A 23686-nucleotide genomic window follows, 5' to 3' on the forward strand; every position below is an offset into this window, starting at 1 on the left:
TAACGAGCAAGCTGACCACATGCTGATACATTAGCATTTCAGAACAGCTGTAATTTAGTAGCTTCATGTTTGGGCTTGTGGACTGGGTTAATGTGTAAAGGGAAAGTCATATGGTTGATTGGACCGGGTGTTCATCTCTAAGCCAAACAAAGGAAATATCCATCCATCCATGAATATTGGCAGTTAGGAATGCAGCATCAATAAACGGGTTTCAAAACCCCACACAGACTGCTGCTGTTGAGATCTGGACATTGGCTTCTTGCAACTTCTATCAGCAGAAGAATGGATAGTAAGTTACCTTCAGTTGTTACAGTATCTGCTTACCATTACCAAAGCTCTACTGGGCTGGGATTACATTACTGTTGCGATTTTTTTTGTTTTTGTCTATTTATATTAATATTAATAGCCCATGAACACAAATGAAATATTTGAAGTTACCAGTGATTTTATTTTTAAGTTTGTCACAGGTTCGCTGTATGCTTGTTTGCAGAGGTGCTGATGATTCTTGCCCTGCTGATGCCCCCCTGTAGCCTGGCACAGCTCTGTCCCACAAACTGCAAGTTCTGTTCGACTGGCCTGGCAGACTGCGAGGACATTTCCTCTCTGGTGCTTGGTAAGAACAGTGTACAATTGTACTCATTAGAACTGGATACATTCCTCTGTTACTTTGAGTATAAGTACATGTGATTGTATATCTCAGTTGACAAACCCAGGACACAGCTCTATTTTTTTTTTTTTTTTTTTTTTTTTAATATTGTATTAATTTGATTAATTTTTTTTACATAGGTGTCTTAAGCAGTGTTTAAATGACTGTTGTCATACTTGTGTGCATTGAAGATACCGATCTTATACGTGCATTATTACAAAGTAATGTGTATATTACAAATAAACTAGTCTGATTTTCAAAATTTCATTTTTTTAATTAACTATGTATGCCATTATTAGTCATCCTTCTATTACATTTCATGACCTTAATTTATTCATGATTGACAAAATAGTACAATCCAATAGTCTCTAAGAAGAAGAAAAAAAAATATATATATAAAAAGATCTGGATTGTTAATTAATTCACACATGAAAGGAGTTTGCTGATTTCATACTAAATGAATCTCTGCCATTATGCTACAATAATATATGTACATAACTTAATATTAAACAAGATTTTAATGGGAATATTGTGCTTAAGTTTTGTCAGGGATCCCCACCTCTATTGATAAGATCTTACTTCGTGGAGGACCTGTAACCCACTTCCCAACAGGAGCGTTCAGGAACTTTTCCCACCTCAAAGTGTTATCCATCAACAACTTCCCCATTTCCACTATGATGAACTACTCGTTTGACCTGGGACAAAGCAACCACTTAAAAGAACTGGACCTCAGCAAGAACCGACTCACCAGCTGTGGAATAGAAGCTGCCAGCTTTGCAGATCTCATGAACCTTACATCTTTCACCTTGTCTAACAATGCGCTCAATACCTTGAGAAAACCCTGGTTTCAATCCATGGTGAGTCTTGAGAATCTTCAATTGGAAAACAATGGAATTACCTACCTGCAACCAAGACTTTTTGAAAACTTGCTTCATCTCAAGAAACTGAACTTGAGCTCCAATCTCATCAGCTACGTGTCCACTGATACATTCTTCGGTTTGAGAAATTTGATTGAACTGGACTTGGCTGATAATAAGGTGATGTCAATCAGTGATGACGCCTTCAGCCCCTTAAGAAACATTGAAGGCATTGCTTTGTTTCACAACAATTTAAAAGTACTGCCCACCCTGCCAGCGTCCACAAGTACATTGCAACTCCATAGCAACCCCTGGCTGTGCAGCTGTGTGCTGGTGAGCACTCTGACTGTGCTGAGAGAGAGAGTTATGCTTCCTGCCAGTGTTGTCTGTGCCAGTCCCGCTGAGGTTAAAGGACGCCAAGTTCTTGATGTCTACAACTTTGTCTGTAAGACAAATACTACTGACAGTGGGTACCCTAACAGTGGCTCAGAAACACAGCAATCCTGTCAGTCATGGGTCTACGGATTGATAGGTAACCAAAATACTCATACTAGAGACAGAAAAACTTTTTATTTTTTTTATTTACAAGTATAAATGTATTGTGATAAGTATTTTGTGTTTATGAGCATTAGCAGTTTCCAGATGGAATTGGTAACATGGTAACGCCAGTGACATGCTCAGTTTAAAACTGTTTTTTGATTAGTGAGAAATACCGTGGTTTTATGATAGTGGTGAGTACAAACCCAAACCATTATGATGTTTTTTCCCAGAACAAACTAAATTATTTAGCATTCTCACTAAACAAGTTGTGAAAGATATAATTAATAGTGTGCATTTAAATATAAAACTAAATATGATGCTTTAGGGAAACTCTTTTCTAAACACTTTTTTTTTGTATAAGTTATTTGTACGAGAGCAAACAAATATCTGTAAAGGTTCAGGTGTCCATTGGCTTTATAGATGCTTTTCGAATTAAAAATGTTTGCCTTCATCTCTTGCAGGGGGGTTCGTACTGGCAGTCTTTTTATTGTTGTTGATCTGTCTCCTTCGAAAGCACTGCAGACAAGGCAGTGTCACTGACCCACTGAGCGATAGGAAGGAGGGGGACGGCAGTGCATGTAGGGGACAGGCAGCAGTCCTGCAGGAGACATACGCTGCTGTGGCAGCTCTGACCCACATGCCTCCCTCTGCTGCACACGGCTACACACGGGACACTGGGCTCCAGGCACAAACTGAGCTTGACTGCCTTGGTGGAGAGAAGGAAGAGCAAAGCACAGGAAGGGAAGATCAGATTCGCTTATGTAGGACAGCTCCAGGCTTTCTTACAGCGGTTGATGAACTCCATCAAGTGACAAGTGGAGAAGAGATGTCCAATGCTGAAACATCTGGTGAGTTGTACATTTGCAGGCCATGTTTATATGTTTATTGCAGATCATCTGTCTAAACATTGAAATATGTGCCTTGACACAACAAAATTGTATGTTAGATTTTCTTTTCATTGTCATTGCAGTCTAGTTTGAAGGTGTTCAATAAAAACCTTTTTCTTTTCCTTTCACAGGTATGAAATACTTTGAGACTGAGTTTGCTAACCTCTGTGATGGTCCCAACATCTGTTTTCCAAATCCTGGCCTGCAATTCACAGAGCACACTGAATCTCACAAACAGGATACAGGCAAGTACAGAATGAGAAAAGTTTCAGGCAAAAGAAGCAAATCCCTTAATAATTTGTCTCTTAATAAGAGAGATTCATCCTTTGAGGTGGAGCACAGTACCAGGCTGTGTCATTTTGAGCTTAACTACTCCTCTGCCCCTAAGAATGACACACTTACTGATACCAAGGTGACCAGAGACCAATTCAAAGTTAAGGACCAGTGCAATGCAAACACAGCAGGCTTAAAACTGTGGGAGAGATGTATGGAATCCAATGAGAACTTGTTCCCCAAAGTTGACTATACCCAGCAGAGCAGCAATTCGGTTTATTCAGATGGAGTGTCTAAAGGTTGCTTGGGGCTTATTCAACCACATTGCATAGAGGTTGCAGAAGATGATGGGTATGTGAAACTGGGTGCCTCCTCTTCATCCAGCTCCCCCTGTAGTCCAAGCTTAAACAAAGCCAGCAACACAGCAGAGAGCAAACAGGGCAGCAGGCTTTCAAGGACAGAGACGGAGGGCGTTTTGTTAAGTAAGCCACATAGAAACGGTCTCTGCAAAAGCCCTGCATTGTCAGCAACCAAAGGTAATCTACAGAGCACTAGGGTGTCTCGTAAGGGTGAGAAGCAGGCAAAGCCAGGGAAGAGAAACCTCGCCGTCTCATGGACAGGTGCGGTTCTGACCAGAGAGAGGTTCTGGAAGTATCATCAAAACTGCTGTGACGAGTACAGGCCCTGCCCATCTGCCAGGACTGTACTGCAGAGGCTTCCACGGCCCTCCTGCCCCCGGGCTGCTGGGGAAGCCTCAATCAGCAGGCCTCCAGGAGACAGCGAGCTTCTGAAAAACAATCGCATGCTCACAGTCAATCTCCTACTGCAGCTCCAGGAGAGAGAGGAAAGAAAAAGGAGTAGGATGAATTTAAAATAAAACAAAGATGTTTTTAGTAAAAGCGGACTAAATCAAATGTTTTGTATTCGCAGTTCAGATTTTCATTGTATGTTTTATGAAGTTCAGCTAATAGTATTGATTATAATCTAATGTATATATTTGTATTTATGTCACACCACCAAAGCAATAGGATTCTTATCTATAATAATGGATTCAAAACCAAAACAATATTTTTCCTTTTTTTAAATTCCCCCTTCGAAAACCAAAACGCCAAGTAGTATCTAGACAGGAAGTAAGAATGTGTGCTACTCTACCACCATCTCGCAACCGAGGCGTGCTGGTCACTGAGCAGCACCTCCCCGTGCCCTGGACGGAGAGCCCGGTGGCAGCTGGAGGCCGTTCGGTACATCAGAGAGAGAAGTATTTAGTGGATTCAGGAGATGCCAGCACAGGGTTTTACTTTGGAAAACCTCAACTGTTCACAGTCCAGCCTGCAAGCTGCTCTCTCAGTATGATTACATCTTCAAATGCCCCGCATTTCCCATGAAAGAAAAACATGAATCGAGTGGGGCTCCTGCTGACTGCTCATGCAAATAAGAATGGGACACAAAACTGATAATTTAAAGAAGCACTTATTTGTGTGTGATTTTGTTGTGTAGAAATGTGGCCCACCACAAAAATGTCAACAGAAAAAATAGTTACTGAAAATCATGACGTTAATTTGAATTTACACCAATGACTAAACTGTGATCATGTTAAAAAATATGGACAATTTGTTTGCATAATGTGTAAGTGAAAGAAACCTATGTATAAAAATGTAATTACACAAATATATGTACTGGCCCAATACCTTGAATTATTGAGAATAAAGAAGAGATTATCACGGTGAAAAGTCTGTATAATGTACAAGTATAATCCAATTTTCTTCCATGGCTTTCTTGTTTCAAATAAAAATTTACGTGGTCAAAAAGAAAGGGCTGGGTTATAGAGAGCATAAGTAAGTATATGAGAACATATGCAGTTTAAGTTCCTCTGGGCAGATATTTTTGTAATTACCACTGGTCGTCCAATTAGGATATCCCAGTTTGGAAACTGTAATAGACATTAACTCATTGCAACCAGCAATTTAAAAAACAACCAAAACCATTTAAACCATGAAATAGGCATTATACACACAACAAAGAAAGACAGACAGGGTATTCATGTGCACTCAGTTGTATAAAATCTCACTGAAGAAACGAAAGCACCTACAACCACAAAGAACATTGCACTTACCGTGACTTCCAAGCCTTGTCAAATGAAACTGCAGGAGATATTCTTTATGGCTGCATGCAGCTAGTTTATTGATTTTTCTTTTTTTATTTATATATATATATATATATATATATATATATTACATACAACAATGAAGTACACAGACTTCATAGAATAAATTGTACAAAAGTGTTCCATTCTGTCACAGTTAACAGAATATTCTGCACATTCAGAAAAACAGACCTCGGGACTAAAAATCAGTTCATTTTGTTGGTTTTGGCAAGAAGAGAACATGCACTTTTGATATGTAAAACTCATTATATGATGGTGCATTGAGGATACATTTTTTTAAAGTGGAATATTAAATGCATTAAAAAACATTTGATAATTTTGCAAATAGCTTACAGAGGATTCACTACAGTAGACAATTTTTATTTTTTTAACAGATTGCAATGCATGATAAAACCTGCAAAGGACAAGCAATTTCTATCAGTTTTGTTAACTACAAAACACACACAAACACCTGTTCTGTCTGTTTGCAAAAAGATTTGTACATTATCCTGGAAAGGTAATCTCAAATCATTATTTTTTGAAGTCTTCTATGATTTTGAAAACAATATATGAATCACTACTTCAGTGTTGCATAACTGCCCAGCTGCTTAATATGTAGTATTGTCAGATATGAAGCAAGTTGCTCATGTTTCACAGAATACAGGAAAGGTTATTACTGTAGCATGCATTGAACTATTAGTTGGGAACCCCTCTAAATCACATTATAAAAACTCCTATATGAAACTGCAAATGTGTCTTTTACAAGAAAGAAAATGCAGTTGTGTGAGTCTGTTATTGTGTCTTCAGTTCTGTCTTGAATTCTGTAAGTTGAGAGCATTCTAGTGGATTGCAAAGGAAAGGTGCACCAAATGTCACTAGGCTAACTGAATTGCCAATCTTTTGGCTTGTTTCACAGACCTCGATAAGCACAAATCTAGGTCTACTCTACCCAAAATTACATTGCGTAATCCTTGACTAGTGCTGATTTGGGTCTGTGAAACCAGCCCGTGATGTACACATGGAATAACTGTCTTATTACTTTTAGACATACATTTAAAGGGTAGATAGAGTTCCTATAAGAACTGTAAACATTCTGGAAAACTGTTGGTATAAAAATGGAAAGTACACTTTTATCGGTTTAAATACAAAAGAAACAGCCACATACCTATAGCATTTTAAAATTGAAGTCCAAAAATGATTAATGCCTTCATTTACAAAAAACTATTTCCATTTCCTGCTTCGTGTATTATTATACCTTGTAATAAATCAAAGATTGTCTTCTATTTTTGCAGTCTGGAATGATCATCTGTCTCTCATATAAAGACTCTCTTATAGACTCAACCATTGTGATGGATTTTAAAATACCTAATATTCCTATTATTATTATTATTATAGATACATTATATGAGTACAGTGACAAACCAAATGAAGAAAGAAACCATGACCTTGTGCTATAGCTTCCATTACCTGATAAAACAGAAATGTGAATAGATGCCCTTGTCAATACTCAATGCATCTGATGTGATTCTCACTTTTTGTGAGTCCCAGTAAACTAGAATAGACCTCATGTTTGTGGCAGTGCATTAATCACAATAGTGAATCACCCAGATTTCTCTGGTAGGTTTAAATCAAAATGAATAATTTCTAAATACAGCCATTAGGATGATGGTAAGATGCTTTTACTGGAAATTTCCCTTGTCACATTGTGATTCTAACACTCACTCACTCATTGTCTGAATCCAATGTAGAAAACAGAAAATACTCAACCATTTACTAAAGTGTTTAATTTCTGTTTTCTCTCAAATTAGGCTTGAACGAACAAACTATAATGAATACCTTTCAAGAGTCTAAACCCATTTATATTGTAACACGAAAAGCACTTAACTACTTTTAGAGTACACTGAGCCAGAAAATGCCAAAATATTGATGATAAAATCTGAATGAGTAAATCTGAGTGAATTCCATGAAATAGTAATGTTATTGCGGCACACTAAAACTGGAATGTTACTTGACACTTCGCAGTTCTCAATCTATAGTGATCACCTTTGATGAGATTGAGAGACTCAGTGTTGGATTTTGTAGTGTGGAATATCGAAGGAAAAATCTCCCTCTGCTAAACAAAAGCTAACTGTGCAACAAAATGTCATATTAAAAATCAAAGAAGGTATAGAAGTAATATGTATAATATTACATAACAATGCCCAAAACCTACCAAATATGCTACACAATATGCTCTGTTTCTCTCATGATATGTACTACATACACTCCGTCATCATATATAGTTTCACACGTAATTTTCTCGTGGGCATTTGACACAATGGTGGTTTAGCCTCCTAATACAGTAATGCAAATTATGGTGCCTTCAGATGAGTGAGGGACAGGAAGCAGAGCTATAGAAGTACCTATTAAAACTATTCTTGAACGAGAACTTATGGCACAGTCTCCCTGAGTGTTGCATACTAGTTGTCAAAGCAGGTTATGCAACATCAGTTATTACCATCTCAAAAAGTGCTGCCTTTTTAAATGTTACCCGTTGGGATTCCTCATGAGGTACAGAATAGTTGCTGGGAAACATTTAAATAATAATAATTCTGAAGTGGTATTTGACATGCAAATGAAGCACTTGGATGACATCATACCAAAACCTATGGTCTGCTTCACAATCCCTCACATAGTAAAACACTGAAATGTGGGTGGCCTGCTTCGTTTATGCAGTATCCAAATAATTTTTTTTTTTAGTAAAATATAGATCTGTTTGGGTACATTCATGAAACAAACTAAAACTGTGAGAAAGCCTGTTGGATATGCAAATAGTTATTTACAGTTTAAAGGGTTCATAAATATACTTTAAATATAAAGTCATGACAGTTTCATACAGAAAGTGGCTAATTTCCTGTCTCATGACTTGTGTGTCTGGTTCATGCATTTATCCCTTTGAAAAACATGTTTCAAAAGTAAGACAACAACAGGGTGTCTTATGTACAGAGCGACAGAAAATGCCCTTTTTGAAATGAGGGCGACATCCAGATGTAGCCCAAGCAGTATTGCCTATGTATATGCTATTAATAATCAATTAACTTTAGTTTCTAGTGGCATTTCTTTCATTTACAAGATACAATTTGGCAGGTTGACAGAAAACACAGTTTTTCCAGAAGATATTTACAGGTACTACTTATAAAATCTGAATATACACTGAACAAATAGTACATAAATACACATTTACAAATCATACGTTTTACCATCACAAAGCCCTGCTCGGTTTATACAACTCAAGATGGCGTCAAAGCACGACTCCTGACCACCCACCACAGCCTGGCATCCTAGCAACAACAGGAACTGCAGCTCTTGCAGACGGTAGAGGGAGTCTACACACAGAGACTGACACAGAACTCTCTTCACATTAAACGCGATTCCAGTGTCCCTTCAGAACACACTGAGTGCAATGTGTTTATCCCCATTTATACATCACTGAAGTACCTTTTATGCATTCCTGAAGATATGGTTTACAGACGTGTTGACTAGACAACCAGCGTTTTCGTCTTTATGAATTTCATGGTTTGCAGAAATGTCAAGAAGCAAAAAGGCCACACTGGCAGAGCTGAATACACTCTCTTACTGTGCAATGCAATGTGCAGAATAGATTCAGTTTAAACCAAAATAACCAAAATGGGTTATTAATATTGATTAATTCTGATTGTATTGTTGTCATTTTCTTTTCTTTAACTGTTTATGACAGTGACTGAAATACAATAACCCCTTCCTCATCAGATCAAATCAATGAATATATATGTATGATAGATAGAGAGATCATAGAAAATAATTTCCTGTTGTTCTGTGAGCCTAAAACTGTTTTAGCTTTTAGTTTTAGCTGTTGGCTTATGCAGTAACACCACTTGCTTGCTCAGCATTGTAAACAAAACAATTCAAACATTATCAGACCATCACAGTTATATATAAGCTACTTGTTGGGTAAAGATAGGCATAAAAAATAAACAAACAGCAGTTATTCCTCAGAGGACAGAATCTTGATATATTATGCTTCCTCTTCAATGAGGACAATACATAAATTCATGATAAATTAATATATAAATAATTAAAGGTATACATTACATTAATTGGATAGAATAAATGATGACAGAAAAACTGTATTAGTCATTATTCTTTAACTTCTTCAAACTGTAAACTTGATTCTGCCTTGCTCAGACTCCTTATTGTAGAAAGGAAACTCGTAAACGGTTTAAAGTTTTAAAAACTGAACAAACAAACATCAAATCTCTCTAACCGCATATCTTTGTATCCTATGTTTTGTAACATCCTGTTATCAGGATCAGTTTTTGACTAAAGAGCAATATAAAACCTATGATAAATCCAGGGCTATATGACCAAAAAGAAAAGCAAACTGCAGTATCTTAGCCTTATGTTATGTTTGCAAGATAAAAGGAAACCTAAAGTTAAGGGAAATCCCATAGCTTCACAGAATCACCACCAGAGGTTTCAATCAGAAACCCTACATTACTCCGACCACAGATATGATTAATTTAACTTTATGAAGATGAGCAGGGTGTCTTTGCATCAAAAGCAGCAGAAAAGGAAATCTGGTGCAAACTCAGTAGTCTCACAACTGACATCGTACAGCACTTTACACACAGACTGACAGAGGGGACACCTATTGCAAATCCCTGAATCTCCCCTGTTATACGATAAGCTGAAAAGCTCCAAATATATATTGTAATGTTTATACCAGTCTCTTTATACAAACAAATAACCGAGATGATCGTGTGTAAGATTTTAGCTGCAGTTACAACCCCACCCCTTGTTCTAGGAAGGTTTTCCCCATGACACTGAATTTCTTTTTTTAAATTGAAGCCAATTGCATGAATAAGCTTGGTGTTCAATGATAAATCAAATGGGTAAATATGTTAATAATCTTTCCATTCCATCATAGTACAAGCTGTTGAACATTGGTCTTATTCTGTAACTATCCTTGTCCTTTAACTGAATAGGCATTACTGGATTACTCATATAGACAGCTAATGACCCCATCACATTACTATGGAAAAAAAAAAAAAAAAGTTTTGATCCAAAACTAATCATAATTAAAGGACTTTCTACTCCAAACAGTACCTTTTGAAAGCAATCCTTCTTGTTATATTCTGGCTCACAATATTCCTGGGATCGGTAAATTGTGTCTTATTAAATTGGCTTACGTTGACAGCAAGGTGGTGTTCCTTTAGTGAAAGGCAAATATCAAAAACACACAATGCAATTCAATCATACCCCCTCAGTGTTGACCCCGTCGCTGCAGTCTTCTCTCTGCTGTCCTGGACCAGGTGACCATGCCTGGCCAATAGCTTCTCTGTTGCTGTGGCGCTCCCACAGACCTCGGCTAAGCAACGTGGTGGCAATAGAGTCTGGCGCAGGCTTTAGAGCTGAGTCTCGTCTCTGGTTTCACTCCCAAAGTCTTGCTTCATTGTGAAGCTGCCTTTCTCTGCCTGAGACTCATTGGGGACGTGAGCCAGGGGATCGGATCGGATTAAGTACCTAGAGCAGAGGCCAGAGGAACAATAAGACACGCATCCCTCAGTCCTATAGGTACAACACAGACATGTTGAGGATCCAAACTCAGATTAGAACTCATCTCTCCTGTTTCGAGGCACTTAAATGTTAGTCATTTTAAACACACACTATGGACTTCCGTACAGCGTAATAGGATCAATGCATCATCTTAATATCATGGCTGCACATAGATTCTGCACAGTGAAAGCTGACGGCCGGTACCTACACTATATCATTGAGCTCCAGCCGTGTGTCCGGGGGGGGGTTGATGAGAACGTAAGACAGGGTGTTCTGGTGGTCGTTCATTTCATCTGCAGAAGATAGAAATGCAGACGCTGAAGGGCGATGGACATAATTTCTGGACTTTCATTTCAACATGTATAACTACTTAGAATTAACATGCATTCTAATTAGACTGCAAAAATTTATCCTTTTCATTGTTTTGGCAACAAATCTTTCAGAGATGCCAAAACAGAAATTAAACATCCCACAAATACTTTAAAGCCCCTTAAAATTAATTTTCAAATTGCACTTTTTATTTAACCTGACACATACACACACAGGCATATACAGCTCTGGAAAAAATTAAGAGTCTACTCCAAGTTCAGAAATCAATGTTAAGTGGTCTCTTAATTTTTTCCAGAGCTGTATATATACACATACATTTTTAACAATTGCCAAATAACATGCCACACGCAAAAATCCTGGACAAAGCTGTTTTTGCCTTCTTAGATCTTAAAATGCATAACACATGTTTCTGTTGACCTTTGCTCCAATAACATTGGTCTACTGTATGTACATCTAAAAATGTGTTTTTATTTTACACAAATAACAGAAATCAGGATGTCTCTTTGTTAAAAGCGTTTCAATAAATGAAAGTCTGAAAGATTACTGCTCTTATCTGCGGTATAAACCCACCTGTGACTGCCACTTAAATTCCCAGGGAAAGTAAGGAGAAAGAATGTCTTACAGTTACTAGTGGCTTGCAGTTCAAGACTAAGCCCATGCAGCAAGTGCACTGTGGACCCAAGATCGCTGCGGAGAGAGAATAGCATTTCCATGCAGATGCTGCTTATGTCTGCCCAGGAACTGTATGCAGATCAAGTCAAGATGAATCTCGGCATTCAGGGCCAAACACTGTCATTTCCATTCCGATATAGAGAGCGTCAAATACCCGGGCATGCTCTGATGTCAGATGACCAGCTGGCTATTCAGATAAGGCAAGGTGGAGCACAAGAATATGATCGGTTTCTTTATATAAGTTCCATTCAAAAAGAAAGTATGTGGATTTACAGATTTTCTGTCCCACCCCCATCCCAAAACAGAAAACCTCTACCATGATTATTATCCACTACATTCCAATTCCACACCCACAATGCACCTCTCGTTTGATACTGGCTTGGAGTGATAAAAACAAACCCAGCACATTACCTCATTGCTTCTTTACAATAAGTGAGTGCATGAGCAGAAAGCCCGGGTTATAATTGTTTCTAGAGCCTTAGCGAGTTCCCACAGGACAGGTTAGTGGATGTGATGAAAGTCTGTGAGTTGTGAGGTGATAAAATGCTTGTGAAGGCTTCCACAGGGCTTCAGAAATTAAAGTGAGAATGCCTGGCTGTCGGTGACATTACTGAAAATGGATGTGCTACCTGCAGCTGTTCAGCCTCACAATTTAATGTATTCCGTTCTCTTGGCCTCATTTACATATTCTGTGCCTTAGTTCAGCACGACTGTGAGTTTCATGAATATACATCTCGCTCATGTGCACTCCGGTTCTGTACATTCCCAGAGAGGCCTGGATACAATTAACAAGCATTTGAGCGTCCTCTCGGTTGAAGGGGCATCCCTGAGCAATAAAAGCCATGCTGTCAAACGAGGCTTTATGGCCAGGTATTAACAACATGAAGCATCATAGAAAATGAGATTTAATCAATTTGCCTAATTCTGCTTATTTACGGTCTGTGTACAGACAGAGCATTTTGTACACATTCAGATCAGGAATTATTCATATCTGAGAAAATCACAAAGGTGTAAATATTTTTTTTTTCTTCTCCCTTTTCCTGGAAGATTTTTTTTTACTGACACTGATCATAAAAACCTGGAAAGAGACCTAAGCATTAAACATAAGTAAGTTTAAATACGTTTAAATAAATATGTTTACATAATCAGCTTTCGATATGAAACACAATTATGCAATGCTGTTTAAATTGTGCATTTATTCAGATGGTTGTAAAAATTAAATCGACCCATCTGTCAATTGGGACAAGATTTAAAATCCCAATATGTCCATTGCTTTTACCCAGTGCAATCAAAATACTGCATTTGTAACTGGCAGGAGTGAGAGTTTTCATTTTGAAGTTTTCTCAGAAGATAATACTATGAAAACTGGTATATCAAGAATAGTACAAGGTGGTGAGAGAATAGATGTTGTTGGTGAAGACTGAAAAGTTTGAAAATTGAAAGGTACTTTATTCAAATTCCAAAAAAACTTCTCACCCAACCCTCTAAAATGAGTCCTAAATTAAGACATGCAATACTGCCTGGATGACAATCATGACTCTGGAATGCCGCATGGGGCTTCTGTGTTCGCCTGTCTTCTGAGGATTAAAAAGTCTTTCAGTTATATTTCATATACATTAATCCAGTCCTTTTGGTCTATTTACTGCTGTTTATTCATATAAAAAACAAGGATTCCCTCAAATCTCAAAGAATGGTTCACTATTAATGTGGAGAAATGGGGAATAAAGAGCTGAACTCTTTATGGAAATGCTACACAAAAACAGAATGTATTTTGATATGATAAAAACAAGTTAATGAACTGTGACTCCTGTGCATTATTAGTGCAAAACTAATAATTTTAATTGCACAATAATTTATTACTGGAACTTGAAAGTAAAATAATTTTAGGATTAAGGTAAAAACTACTTTCTTTTCAAAGGAACTTAAAAGTAAAACGTTCTCTGAGGGGAGATCTGTTTCAAATGGATAATACAGGGTTTAAAAAGTTTTAGTTTTACCTGGAACTGCATTTGGTCCAGGATAGCTGTGAGGCTGCCATTGACTTATTACCAAACATCTATTAGGTTGTGAAGGGGTTTAGAATCTAGCTTTCCCTTTTGTGTGGTTTAGTCTCCAATTCAAGCACTAGCACTCACACCCACTGTTTGATTACCGTGCAATCAGTAAACAGCCAGGAGCGATATGGACAATAACACAAAACATTTAGCATGTCTAATTTAATGTTCTCTGCATTTCCTGGACAATCATCAACACCAATTTAACATTTTGATTACATCACAATAAGCCATGTGTGCTCCAGTCCGCTCTCAAACCAAACTCATTTAGATCAATCACATAAGTGGCGCGACTCCTGGAATGCAATCGTGACAGTCTCTCGAAAACATGGACCGCAATCAGGAGACATTCAGCTAACAGCACCCCCCCCACCCAGTATGCAAGTGTTCACAAGCCACGTTTCTGTGAAATTAAAAATAATTAATGCAGAAGGAGATCAGAGGACTGGCTCTTGAGTCTGTTTATTTGAAAGGCTGATGTAATTTCCCATGAGGGTCCACTTCAACCCACAGGAGAGTAAAAATGATCAGTCAGTGATGACCAAACCTCCTGCCTTACCCGATCAGCAGCTAATCTCTTCACATTCATGACTGGACCAGTGAGCTCTTACTGTGACATGGGGTAGCAAAATCAACCTGGCCAGATTCAACCTCAAGACAGACAACTTAACACATTGTGGAAAACAGCAAAAATGGTCAAATTTAAACCTATGCAGCCCCAGGAGAACAAAGGCCCCTTTGTTCACAGCTCAAAAGGTTTCACTGCCGTTGATGTGGGACAGTTCATCAGGGGGAAGTTCTGACAGCACAACCGAACCTGACTGACAAACTGGAATTGGATACCACAGGGAGGGCCAAATCGGGTCACAGACTGTGCTGGCATTTCAGCAACTTTGTCACCTTGTCAACGGCTCATTGATGTGACTGCACAAGCTATTGCTGTTTGTTACATTTCTGAACAAGTCTGTGCGTTTTCTTTTCCTTCCTCCTCCTCCTCTCCACAGTGTAAATGTCTGCATGCTCATTGCACCGCGCTACTGAAAACAACCTTTTACCTTGCAATGCAAACACAGTGTTTCAGAGAGTATAAGAAATCTGTAATGATGTGCTTGGATGCTTTGACAGGAGATGCAAGTAGGGAAAAAAAAAAAAAAAAAAAAAAAAAAAAAAAAACCAAAGCCAAAAAAAAATGAAAAACAGAATAAACGTTTGCATTTCCCTCAACCCCCACCCACAACCGAGTCATAAATTCATATACTCATTGTTATAAATATCCATCCTTTACTTGGTCATTTTGGTAAAAACAATATATATATATATATATATATATATATATATATATATATATATATATATATATATATATAGTTGGATGGAGGGTGCTTTTCCATATCTCCCCATCCCTGCATGCATCATCAATACAATTATTTCTATAGCCTGACTATATTGCCATATTTTATGCCTCTCTATTCGGAATAGATTTCCAATCCAGTCACACACAGCCAATAAATTACATGAAGGCCTTGAAATGCTTGGTAACAACCTACAAAAAAAAAACATTAATCATACTTTCTTTCTATGGGGATTTGGCCTGTGTTTATCCATAACAATGTTAGTTTTTTATTATAAAAACAAAAGAAAAATACACTTCAACCTATGTTCAAAGTAGTCACTAATACATGGAGGTAGTCCAGTTACATATTTTTTGAAGATGATGAGAGTTTTCCTTTTGACCAGAGTGTCTATCAGACTATAAATCCTGCTGCACTATGTTCATATAAGGGACAAATAGCATAAATAGGGCAATGTAGTGAGGCAGCACCTTCCATAAAACTGAGTTTCTGCACTCTCTTGTCATTCATAAAACACCCCGAGCACACTTAATAAAGGAAGGCTAGCTGTACAGTCCCTGAGATGAACAATCATAATAACAAATGCTGGATGTTTCAGAATTGAACAATTCATTTAAAATAAAACTTCTTGCGTGTTTTCATTGTAAATCTAGATACATCATGATTACCGCTTTATAATACAAATATGAAAAACCAGTTGTATAATGGTGCATACAACTAAAATCACTGAGCTCGCTTTGCACGTTCTTTTTAGCATATGTAATGATATATATATAGCTTCAGATAGAACTTGGTGTCTGTGCCAATGAATGAAAATATCATCTCATTAAATCTAGCACAATGTCGACTCCCTCACTCTGACACATGGAGGCACCAGGGATTACTGAATCAATGACAATGCATGGTAAATTTAAAATAAACACAAGTAAAGACAGTGCATTTATATATTCTAATAAAAAATATCAGGTGAGATTATTTGTCACTTAATGGAGTCTGACTGCCATGATCGAAAGTACTGTAATACGTGCTTTGAACAGGCATTGAAAAAACACAATTTCCATGTTCAATTTAATTACAGGCATGATGCATGGCTACCTCTCGATCACATCCTCCATTATAGCATTTCTCTGGCTCTGGCCATTCCTGTTCATTGAGTGTGCCCCTGGGTGTTGCTTCATTACCCCGGAGAATAATTACCTTGCAAATATCCTAGGTTTACCCGATTCATCACATCACTGGCTGTTAAATTTGCTACATCCTCTTTAGGCCACAAGGAAACACACAGACACACACACGAGAAAACGAGAAAGAAAGGAAGAAAGAAAGAAGAGAAAGTTCAGGCAAGCAGTAGCAGTTCAAGGGAGGAAATCAAACAAAAGGAGAGCTCAGTGTCATAGTTGAAGAAAAAAAAAGGCTGCGATTAAATTAAACAGGTAAGCAGCATGTTTTCAGGAAGCCACGGTCAATCAACACGGACACACAGCCAGTGGGAAGGTGCAGCGTTCAATATGTTCTGAAAGCACTCTTGCGAAACATCCTTAATGAAATCTGCCAGAAGTGGTGTGCTTCTTCACATTTTTTCCCTCTGTATTATTATCCTCATACAACTGTAGCTTGTCTCTTGTGGATATTAATAAATTGCATCATTGCATGTCTGTGTCTGTGACAGTCGGTAGCTAATGATATCAATAGAAAGTAGAAAAACGCTATAATGGAGATAGACTACATAGGTATTTTAGTAGGGGGAATAAAAATAAATCCTGAATATAGCTTCAGCATGCTTAAGATCCACACTGTTATTATGACTGATGGAGACTTGCTTGTGATATTGAGATATCCTGAGATATACCAAAGGCCAAGCACACACGTGGAACCTGCTTGTCATTCAGATGATATATAGTACATGACCCTGTTGGGGTCGGACATATGAAGGCATGCGGGGGGGGGGGGCTGTGTGATGAACTCATGCAGAACAATTTGACAAAGTGTCATCATCTGTGTACAGAGTGTCTGAAGGTGAAGCATTTCGAGACGGGGGCAGAAATCTGGGTGAGATGAGATCATAAATGGCTAGTTTCCACATAGTTATTGATGAAATCGTTTTGTGTCTTGATTATCTTTATTAAATTCTCTAGAACACAATCAGTACCATAGTTAATATGTTCATCTTTGGCATCACTTACTGCTCATTACCAGTTCTTTTGCAAAATTAATGGTCTATCAGCATTAAATGTGACCAGCTTTTTGTGTTAAACTGTGCATTACATGAATGTTAAGGCAACAAGACCCATAACTGAGGGGAACTGAAATCAGCATTATCAGCCATCTCCCTGCCCACTGCAGAGTAAAGCTGGTAGATGGGCATACATGATGGTCACTCTCTTTGACAGATGGAACAACCCCTTGAGTATTGCACATGCTGCAGTCTTTCTTTAGTGTCATTTTCATTAAAAAAACATAACACAAACCAAGCGCACTGAGTGGAAACATTTGCTTTTGCACCGCGGTGAACTTGCTTGAGGTGGTTCCCATCCTTGGAAGCCCCTTACCGTAACCTGTGGTGGGAAGGCCCAGATGCTTCATGCGGTTCTTGACGAGCTCGGACAGCTCCTGCCTCTCCGAGCGGCGGTACAGGTTGAGGCGCTGCTGGCCGATCCGCTCCGTCTTGCTCGTGGGCTTGTTCCCTTTGCGGCTCAGCCTGCGCGCCCACTGCATGCTCTTCTTCCGCAGTAACGGGTGCTCCGATTGGTCGCTGGACGTGGAGTTCCTGTGGGTACTTTTGGGGTTCCAGTTGTCCTTGACTTCCTTGGTGTCCTCGCAGTCTTCCACATTGATGGAGATCTGAGACTTGGTTAAAAGAAAACACGACACAAAGACAATCCCAAAGACATCAGCTCCACAACTCCTACAGTCACCAGTGAAGCCAACTTCTGTTTGACCTTTTTTTTTTTTTAGTTACCACATTTTCAGATTTGAGTTTCCTGTCGGTGAAATCCGTATTGAGAGATTTAAATGTCAAGGCAACTCATTTTTTAAGATTCAAAAAATTATTCTGGTTTAGACACAAGAAATGTCTTAATAAATAAGTAATAAAGTAATAAAACTTCCACTGATTGCACAGTTTGGCACACAATAAGTTCCTTAAGTTTATTCATAGATATAGTATGGTATGTACAGAACGTGTTATGTTAGGAGTGAGGATTCAATAACATATGGAATGCTGATGTATTCTTACCTGGGCACAAATGTCCTGTGACTGGGTGGGGGAAAAAAATAAAACATGAAAAATGTTTATGAGAAATAAAACCAAAAATATGACAACAAAAATAATATTTTTCAAATGTTTCTTTGCACCCATTGTAATCAAACATTGCCTACACAGCTTCAATCTGAAACGAACGATGATGCTATGTCAAGGATGTCAATAGTGCCGTATATATACTGGGGCAGGATACAAAGCCTGTGACTAAACACACTCACAAAGGATTTTAATTACTTCTTATTATGAAAGGTTTTTTTCAAAGTTAGTCACAGCAGTTTATGAAAAGCCTAAAATCACCTAGCAAGGTCAGACGTCACTGTGGGCAAACTAGTATGCAGTGTAAAATAGCCTCTCTCTCACCTCAGACGTGGAGAACATGTGGGACTCCGTCCTATATATCCCAATGGGGATTTCTGCACTGGAAGAACACAGTTTTTGAAATAACCTCCCATACGTTCGTATCCATAAGTCCTCCTCTGTGATCTTCATCTAATTGAGAAAAAACAAACAGGAAAGTGCATGCAGTGTTTAATCAAAGCCCAATTCCACATTCTTTTACTCGTTTTGACACTGCTTTACATTGTCTATTAAACACATACGTGGGCACATTTCTATACTTCTTATAGGAAGGTTTGTACTCAGCATGAAGCCTTAGACATTTTTGAAATACATTACCATCTTCTGGAAGATTAAAAAAAAATTAAAACTGCGACCATTTTGGGTCTCTGTGGAACGGTGATGAGAGTCTGTGTCTTAGTTTAGATTCACATATTCTGACTGGGGACAGTTTTTAATTAGCACAGAATAGAATTGGGACTTAAGAGAAGTGACTGCTGAGCACCGGCACGCTAGAGGTAAGTGAGTTTCAGAAAGAGTCTACTGAAAAAGAGAGCTAAATGTACTTACGGCACACAGGTAGCCTGATCCAGGAGTTGTGTCGAGGCCCAGCAATAATCTGGCTATGGGTATCATGTAGTCCTTTACAAAAGACTAATACACAAAGGAAGGGTACATTGTTAATACTGAAGTTTGTCTTATCATCTAGTTTAGAACTTAGAATTGACAAGGATCACAGTGAGCATAGCAGTTGAATTACACTTATTCTATTATCTAAAGGCATTGGGTGGACTTCACATTTTGTCTATAATAGATAGTGATGCGGTCAGCAACAATATTTCAAATGCAGGTACTGAAAAAACAAAACAAAAGGCTGTTGCAGATTCAAAGACAAGAAATGGGAATTGAATTGGTCTAGTGCATTTATCACCTACAGGCAGCTGCAGACATTAAATCGTGAGGAATACATGTCTGTGATTTGTATAATTGTCTTCACACTAGTGTCATCTCTTGATTTTCCCCGTTCTTTCTGGGTAAAGCAGCTGTCACAATCAAGAGGACTCCCCCCTCTGAACAGGTCTGTAGCAACTGAGAGATTACACTGGGTTGTGAACTTGAAACCAAACACTGGAGGGCGCTGTTGTTCTAATGCAGAGCAGATGTAAAAACTATAAAAGACTGTCACTTGGTTCAATTATGACCAAATATTTTTGTGGTGTCCGCTTTTCTTGGCCTGATTAGAAATAATAATGTAAAAAAGGACCAAAGGAAAATCTATGATAATTTGTTCAGGAATTAAGCAGCATTGTCATGGCGATGCCCAGAGTATAATAGAAGAGTTAATTTAGGTTCATTAAAAGAAACAATATGCAGAATAGAGACAATTCAATTCCATTCTGACTGAATGATACCAGATTCAATTGATATTTAATAGAAAAGGCCCTTTTGGGAGATGACCAGTCTATTCCGATAAAGAATAATGTGGAATAAATACAGAATGCAGAACAACCTGGTTAAATGGGTTTGATTCTTCTTTCACCCTAGATTATGCTGTGGGTCTCCATTGCGGAGCCCCTTGCTAATTTGGCACTGACCTCAGAGACATTTATTATAATTGAAATCTAATTAACTTGCTATTCAAGTTACTTGAGAAGGAGACTCAATTTTGATGATCTACAAGTACAAATTGAGTTTGTAAGCGGTCAGAAGAACCTCAAAGTGTCTACACAAAGCTTTCTAAAGCAGAAAAGCACAGCCGTAAAAACAAATACCAAGAGAAACCTGATTTTGATTCCCCCCTCAAGAGAATGGGAGGCAGTCAAGCTGAAGGTACGCTACAATTGCCCCTCAGGGTGGTTCCCCTATGAGGGTACGCAGGCAATTTTACAATTTAACAAAGATTACAGAACTCTGCCAGGGAGACTGTGGAAACTGTCAATCTGGTCTTTAAAATTCAACTGTTAGCAAGCAGCCGGGCATTTCAATTAATAAGGAATGGGCTCCGGACACACAGGACTCCAGTGCGCCTCACCTGATACAGCAACGTGTCCAGCATGCTGATACTGAAGACCCTGCCAGCAGCGAAGGGGAGACGGAACATAAACGCCAGATTGGAACCCTTCTCTCGCTCCTTCTGAATGGAGAGGAAAAGGTTAGAACTATCCAGGTGCGGGTGAGGGGCACGGGGAATGTGCCAATGTGTGCGACAGACAAAGATGCTCTGATAAAGGTGGAAACGCACACAAACACACACTTAAGCACCCAAGCACACACACGCACACGCACAGCAACACGGCTATGCACAGTGTGTAACATTTTCTTGTACAAAAGAGGCATGGAGGAGATTTTCATTGCCCATTTTGAATGAAACTAGGCACTTCAATGAGAAAGAACAAGCGTGTGATTTTCCTTTTAATATTCTAACATATTATTTAGTGAATGCCCCCTCAGTAGACAGAGCTCTAATTCCTGACAGAATCGTACCTTCTCTAGTTTGGACAGAGCGAGAGAGTAGCAGTCCTTGGCCCTGAACTGCATGAACCTCATGTTGGAAGGGTGTGTGAGCTCTGTGATGATACTGAGGCTGGGGAACAATCTGGAGAGAGAGAATGAAATATATTGGCTGGGAATCTCTCAGCCTGCTGTGTAAGTGAGCACAAGGAAGATAGTCCTCAAGGTCCAAACAACACTGTCGCTCAAGGCCATTTCAAATTACATAAATATATAATGCAGTCGGGCACCTGGGTGCTGAAAATGTGAAATGTGTATTTAGCTAATGAAAGCTGCAGCTGTAAACATGCATTTGGAAATGTGAGCCTCTAGCATACGCTCCTTAAAAAACATCTTTGATTTTCACATTGTTGTCGTTTCACAGCTCGATCACCAATAGAGACTACACAAGGATAAACAGGAAACACTAAATTAGTTAATTGGAGTTCTTTAGCGAGGATGACATCGAGGATTTAACGAAGACTTGCATACAATTTTCTACATATTACAGGAGTAACAAAAGAATGAATCTACCATCAGAGAAGATCGAACTAAGGTATGGCAGATGTGTAACTCTAACATTAAGAGAGGAAACTTAGATGACACCTGGATGCTTCAAAAAACAGATGTGAATTGAAGTTCCTTGAGGAGGTGTGACCTAACAGGATGAGGCTTCTTGTGAAATTGCTTTGTTGTTGCTGATGTTTTTTCCAACAGCTGAGAAAATAAGAATCAACTACAAGATTGTAAAAGGTTTAAAAATAAAACCGTGTCTTGCGGATCTTCACAGTTTACGGACGACACACACCTGAACATAGTCTGCACGTTGACTATGGTTTTGGCGTCTGCCATATAGTCTTCCTCGGCACTCATCGTACTTTCCTTGTCTACCACAACAAGATTGTCTGCGTAGATGATTCCACATTGCAACAGGTTATCCAGGCTGCAGGACAGCAAGAGAAATACATGAAATAAAAATCGATTTATACATGACTTCCAAAATTCTACTTGAAAATAGTTTCCTTAGTACTAACTTAGTACTGTACATCACTGTAAGCTGTTACAGTGAGGGAAAAAAGTATTTGATCCCCTGCTGATTTTGTACATTTGCCCACTGACAAAGAAATGATCAGTCTATAATTTTAATGGTAGGTGTATTTTAACAGTGAGAGACAGAATAACAGCAAACAAATCCAGAAAAACGCATTTCAAAAAAGTTATAAATTGATTTGCATGTTAATGAGGGAAATAAGTATTTGATCCCCTATCAATCAGCAAGATTTCTGGCTCCCAGGTGTCTTTTATACAGGTAACGAGCTGAGATTAGGAGCACTCTCTTAAAGGGAGTGCTCCTAATCTCAGCTCGTTACCTGTATAAAAGACACCTGTCCACAGAAGCAATCAATCAATCAGATTCCAAACTCTCCACCATGGCCAAGACCAAAGAGCTGTCCAAGGATGTCAGGGACAAGATTGTAGACCTACACAAGGCTGGAATGGGCTACAAGACCATCGCCAAGCAGCTTGGTGAGAAGGTGACAACAGTTGGTGCGATTATTCGCAAATGGAAGAAACACAAAATAACTATCAGTCTCCTTCGGTCTGGGTCTCCATGCAAGATCTCACCTCGTGGAGTTTCAATGATCATGAGAACGGTGAGGAATCAGCCCAGAACTACACGGGAGGATCTTGTTAATGATCTCAAGGCAGCTGGGACCATAGTCACCAAGAAAACAATTGGTAACACACTACACTGTGAAGGACTGAAATCCTGCAGCGCCCGCAAGGTCCCCCTGCTCAAGAAAGCACATGTACAGGCCCGTCTGAAGTTTGCCAATGAACATCTGAATGATTCAGAGGAGAACTGGGTGAAAGTGTTGTGGTCAGATGAGACCAAAATCGAGATCTTTGGCATCAACTCAACTCGCCGTGTTTGGAGGAGGAGGAATGACCCCAAGAACACCATCCCCACCGTCAAACATGGAGGTGGAAACATTATGCTTTGGGGGTGTTTTTCTGCTAAGGGGACAGGACAACTGCACCGCATCAAAGGGACGATGGACGGGGCCATGTACCGTCAAATCTTGGGTGAGAACCTCCTTCCCTCAGCCAGGGCATTGAAAATGGGTCGTGGATGGGTATTCCAGCATGACAATGACCCAAAACACACAGCCAAGGCAACAAAGGAGTGGCTCAAGAAGAAGCACATTAAGGTCCTGGAGTGGCCTAGCCAGTCTCCAGACCTTAATCCCATAGAAAATCTGTGGAGG

General features: G+C 38.9%; 2 protein-coding genes across 2 annotated transcripts in view; one reads left to right on the forward strand and one right to left on the reverse strand.

Annotated features, from left to right (window-relative positions):
• Positions 1-384: 384 nt before the first annotated feature.
• Positions 385-4959, forward strand: LOC136758557 (uncharacterized). Its single transcript, XM_066713048.1, has 4 exons — positions 385-613; positions 1187-2035; positions 2505-2891; positions 3062-4959. Exons 1-4 carry the CDS (start codon positions 499-501, stop codon positions 4078-4080), a joined length of 2370 nt encoding a protein of 789 aa, XP_066569145.1. The 5' UTR covers positions 385-498; the 3' UTR covers positions 4081-4959.
• Positions 4960-5382: 423 nt separating this feature from the next.
• LOC136758558 (potassium channel subfamily T member 1) overlaps positions 5383-23686 on the reverse strand; it is an 89986-nt gene continuing 71682 nt past the window's right edge. The window contains exons 22-31 of the mRNA XM_066713049.1: positions 22225-22359; positions 21411-21522; positions 20959-21060; positions 19497-19580; positions 18951-19079; positions 18564-18584; positions 17878-18175; positions 16526-16588; positions 11129-11213; positions 5383-10887 (exon numbers count right to left, since the gene is read on the reverse strand). Coding sequence (XP_066569146.1) covers positions 10770-10887; positions 11129-11213; positions 16526-16588; positions 17878-18175; positions 18564-18584; positions 18951-19079; positions 19497-19580; positions 20959-21060; positions 21411-21522; positions 22225-22359 — 1147 coding nt within the window. The 3' untranslated portion in view covers positions 5383-10769. The remainder of the gene's footprint in view (positions 10888-11128; positions 11214-16525; positions 16589-17877; positions 18176-18563; positions 18585-18950; positions 19080-19496; positions 19581-20958; positions 21061-21410; positions 21523-22224; positions 22360-23686) is intronic.

The sequence above is a fragment of the Amia ocellicauda genome, chromosome 9 (genome assembly GCF_036373705.1).
Source record: "Amia ocellicauda isolate fAmiCal2 chromosome 9, fAmiCal2.hap1, whole genome shotgun sequence".
NCBI classification, from domain to species: Eukaryota; Metazoa; Chordata; class Actinopteri; order Amiiformes; family Amiidae; genus Amia; species Amia ocellicauda.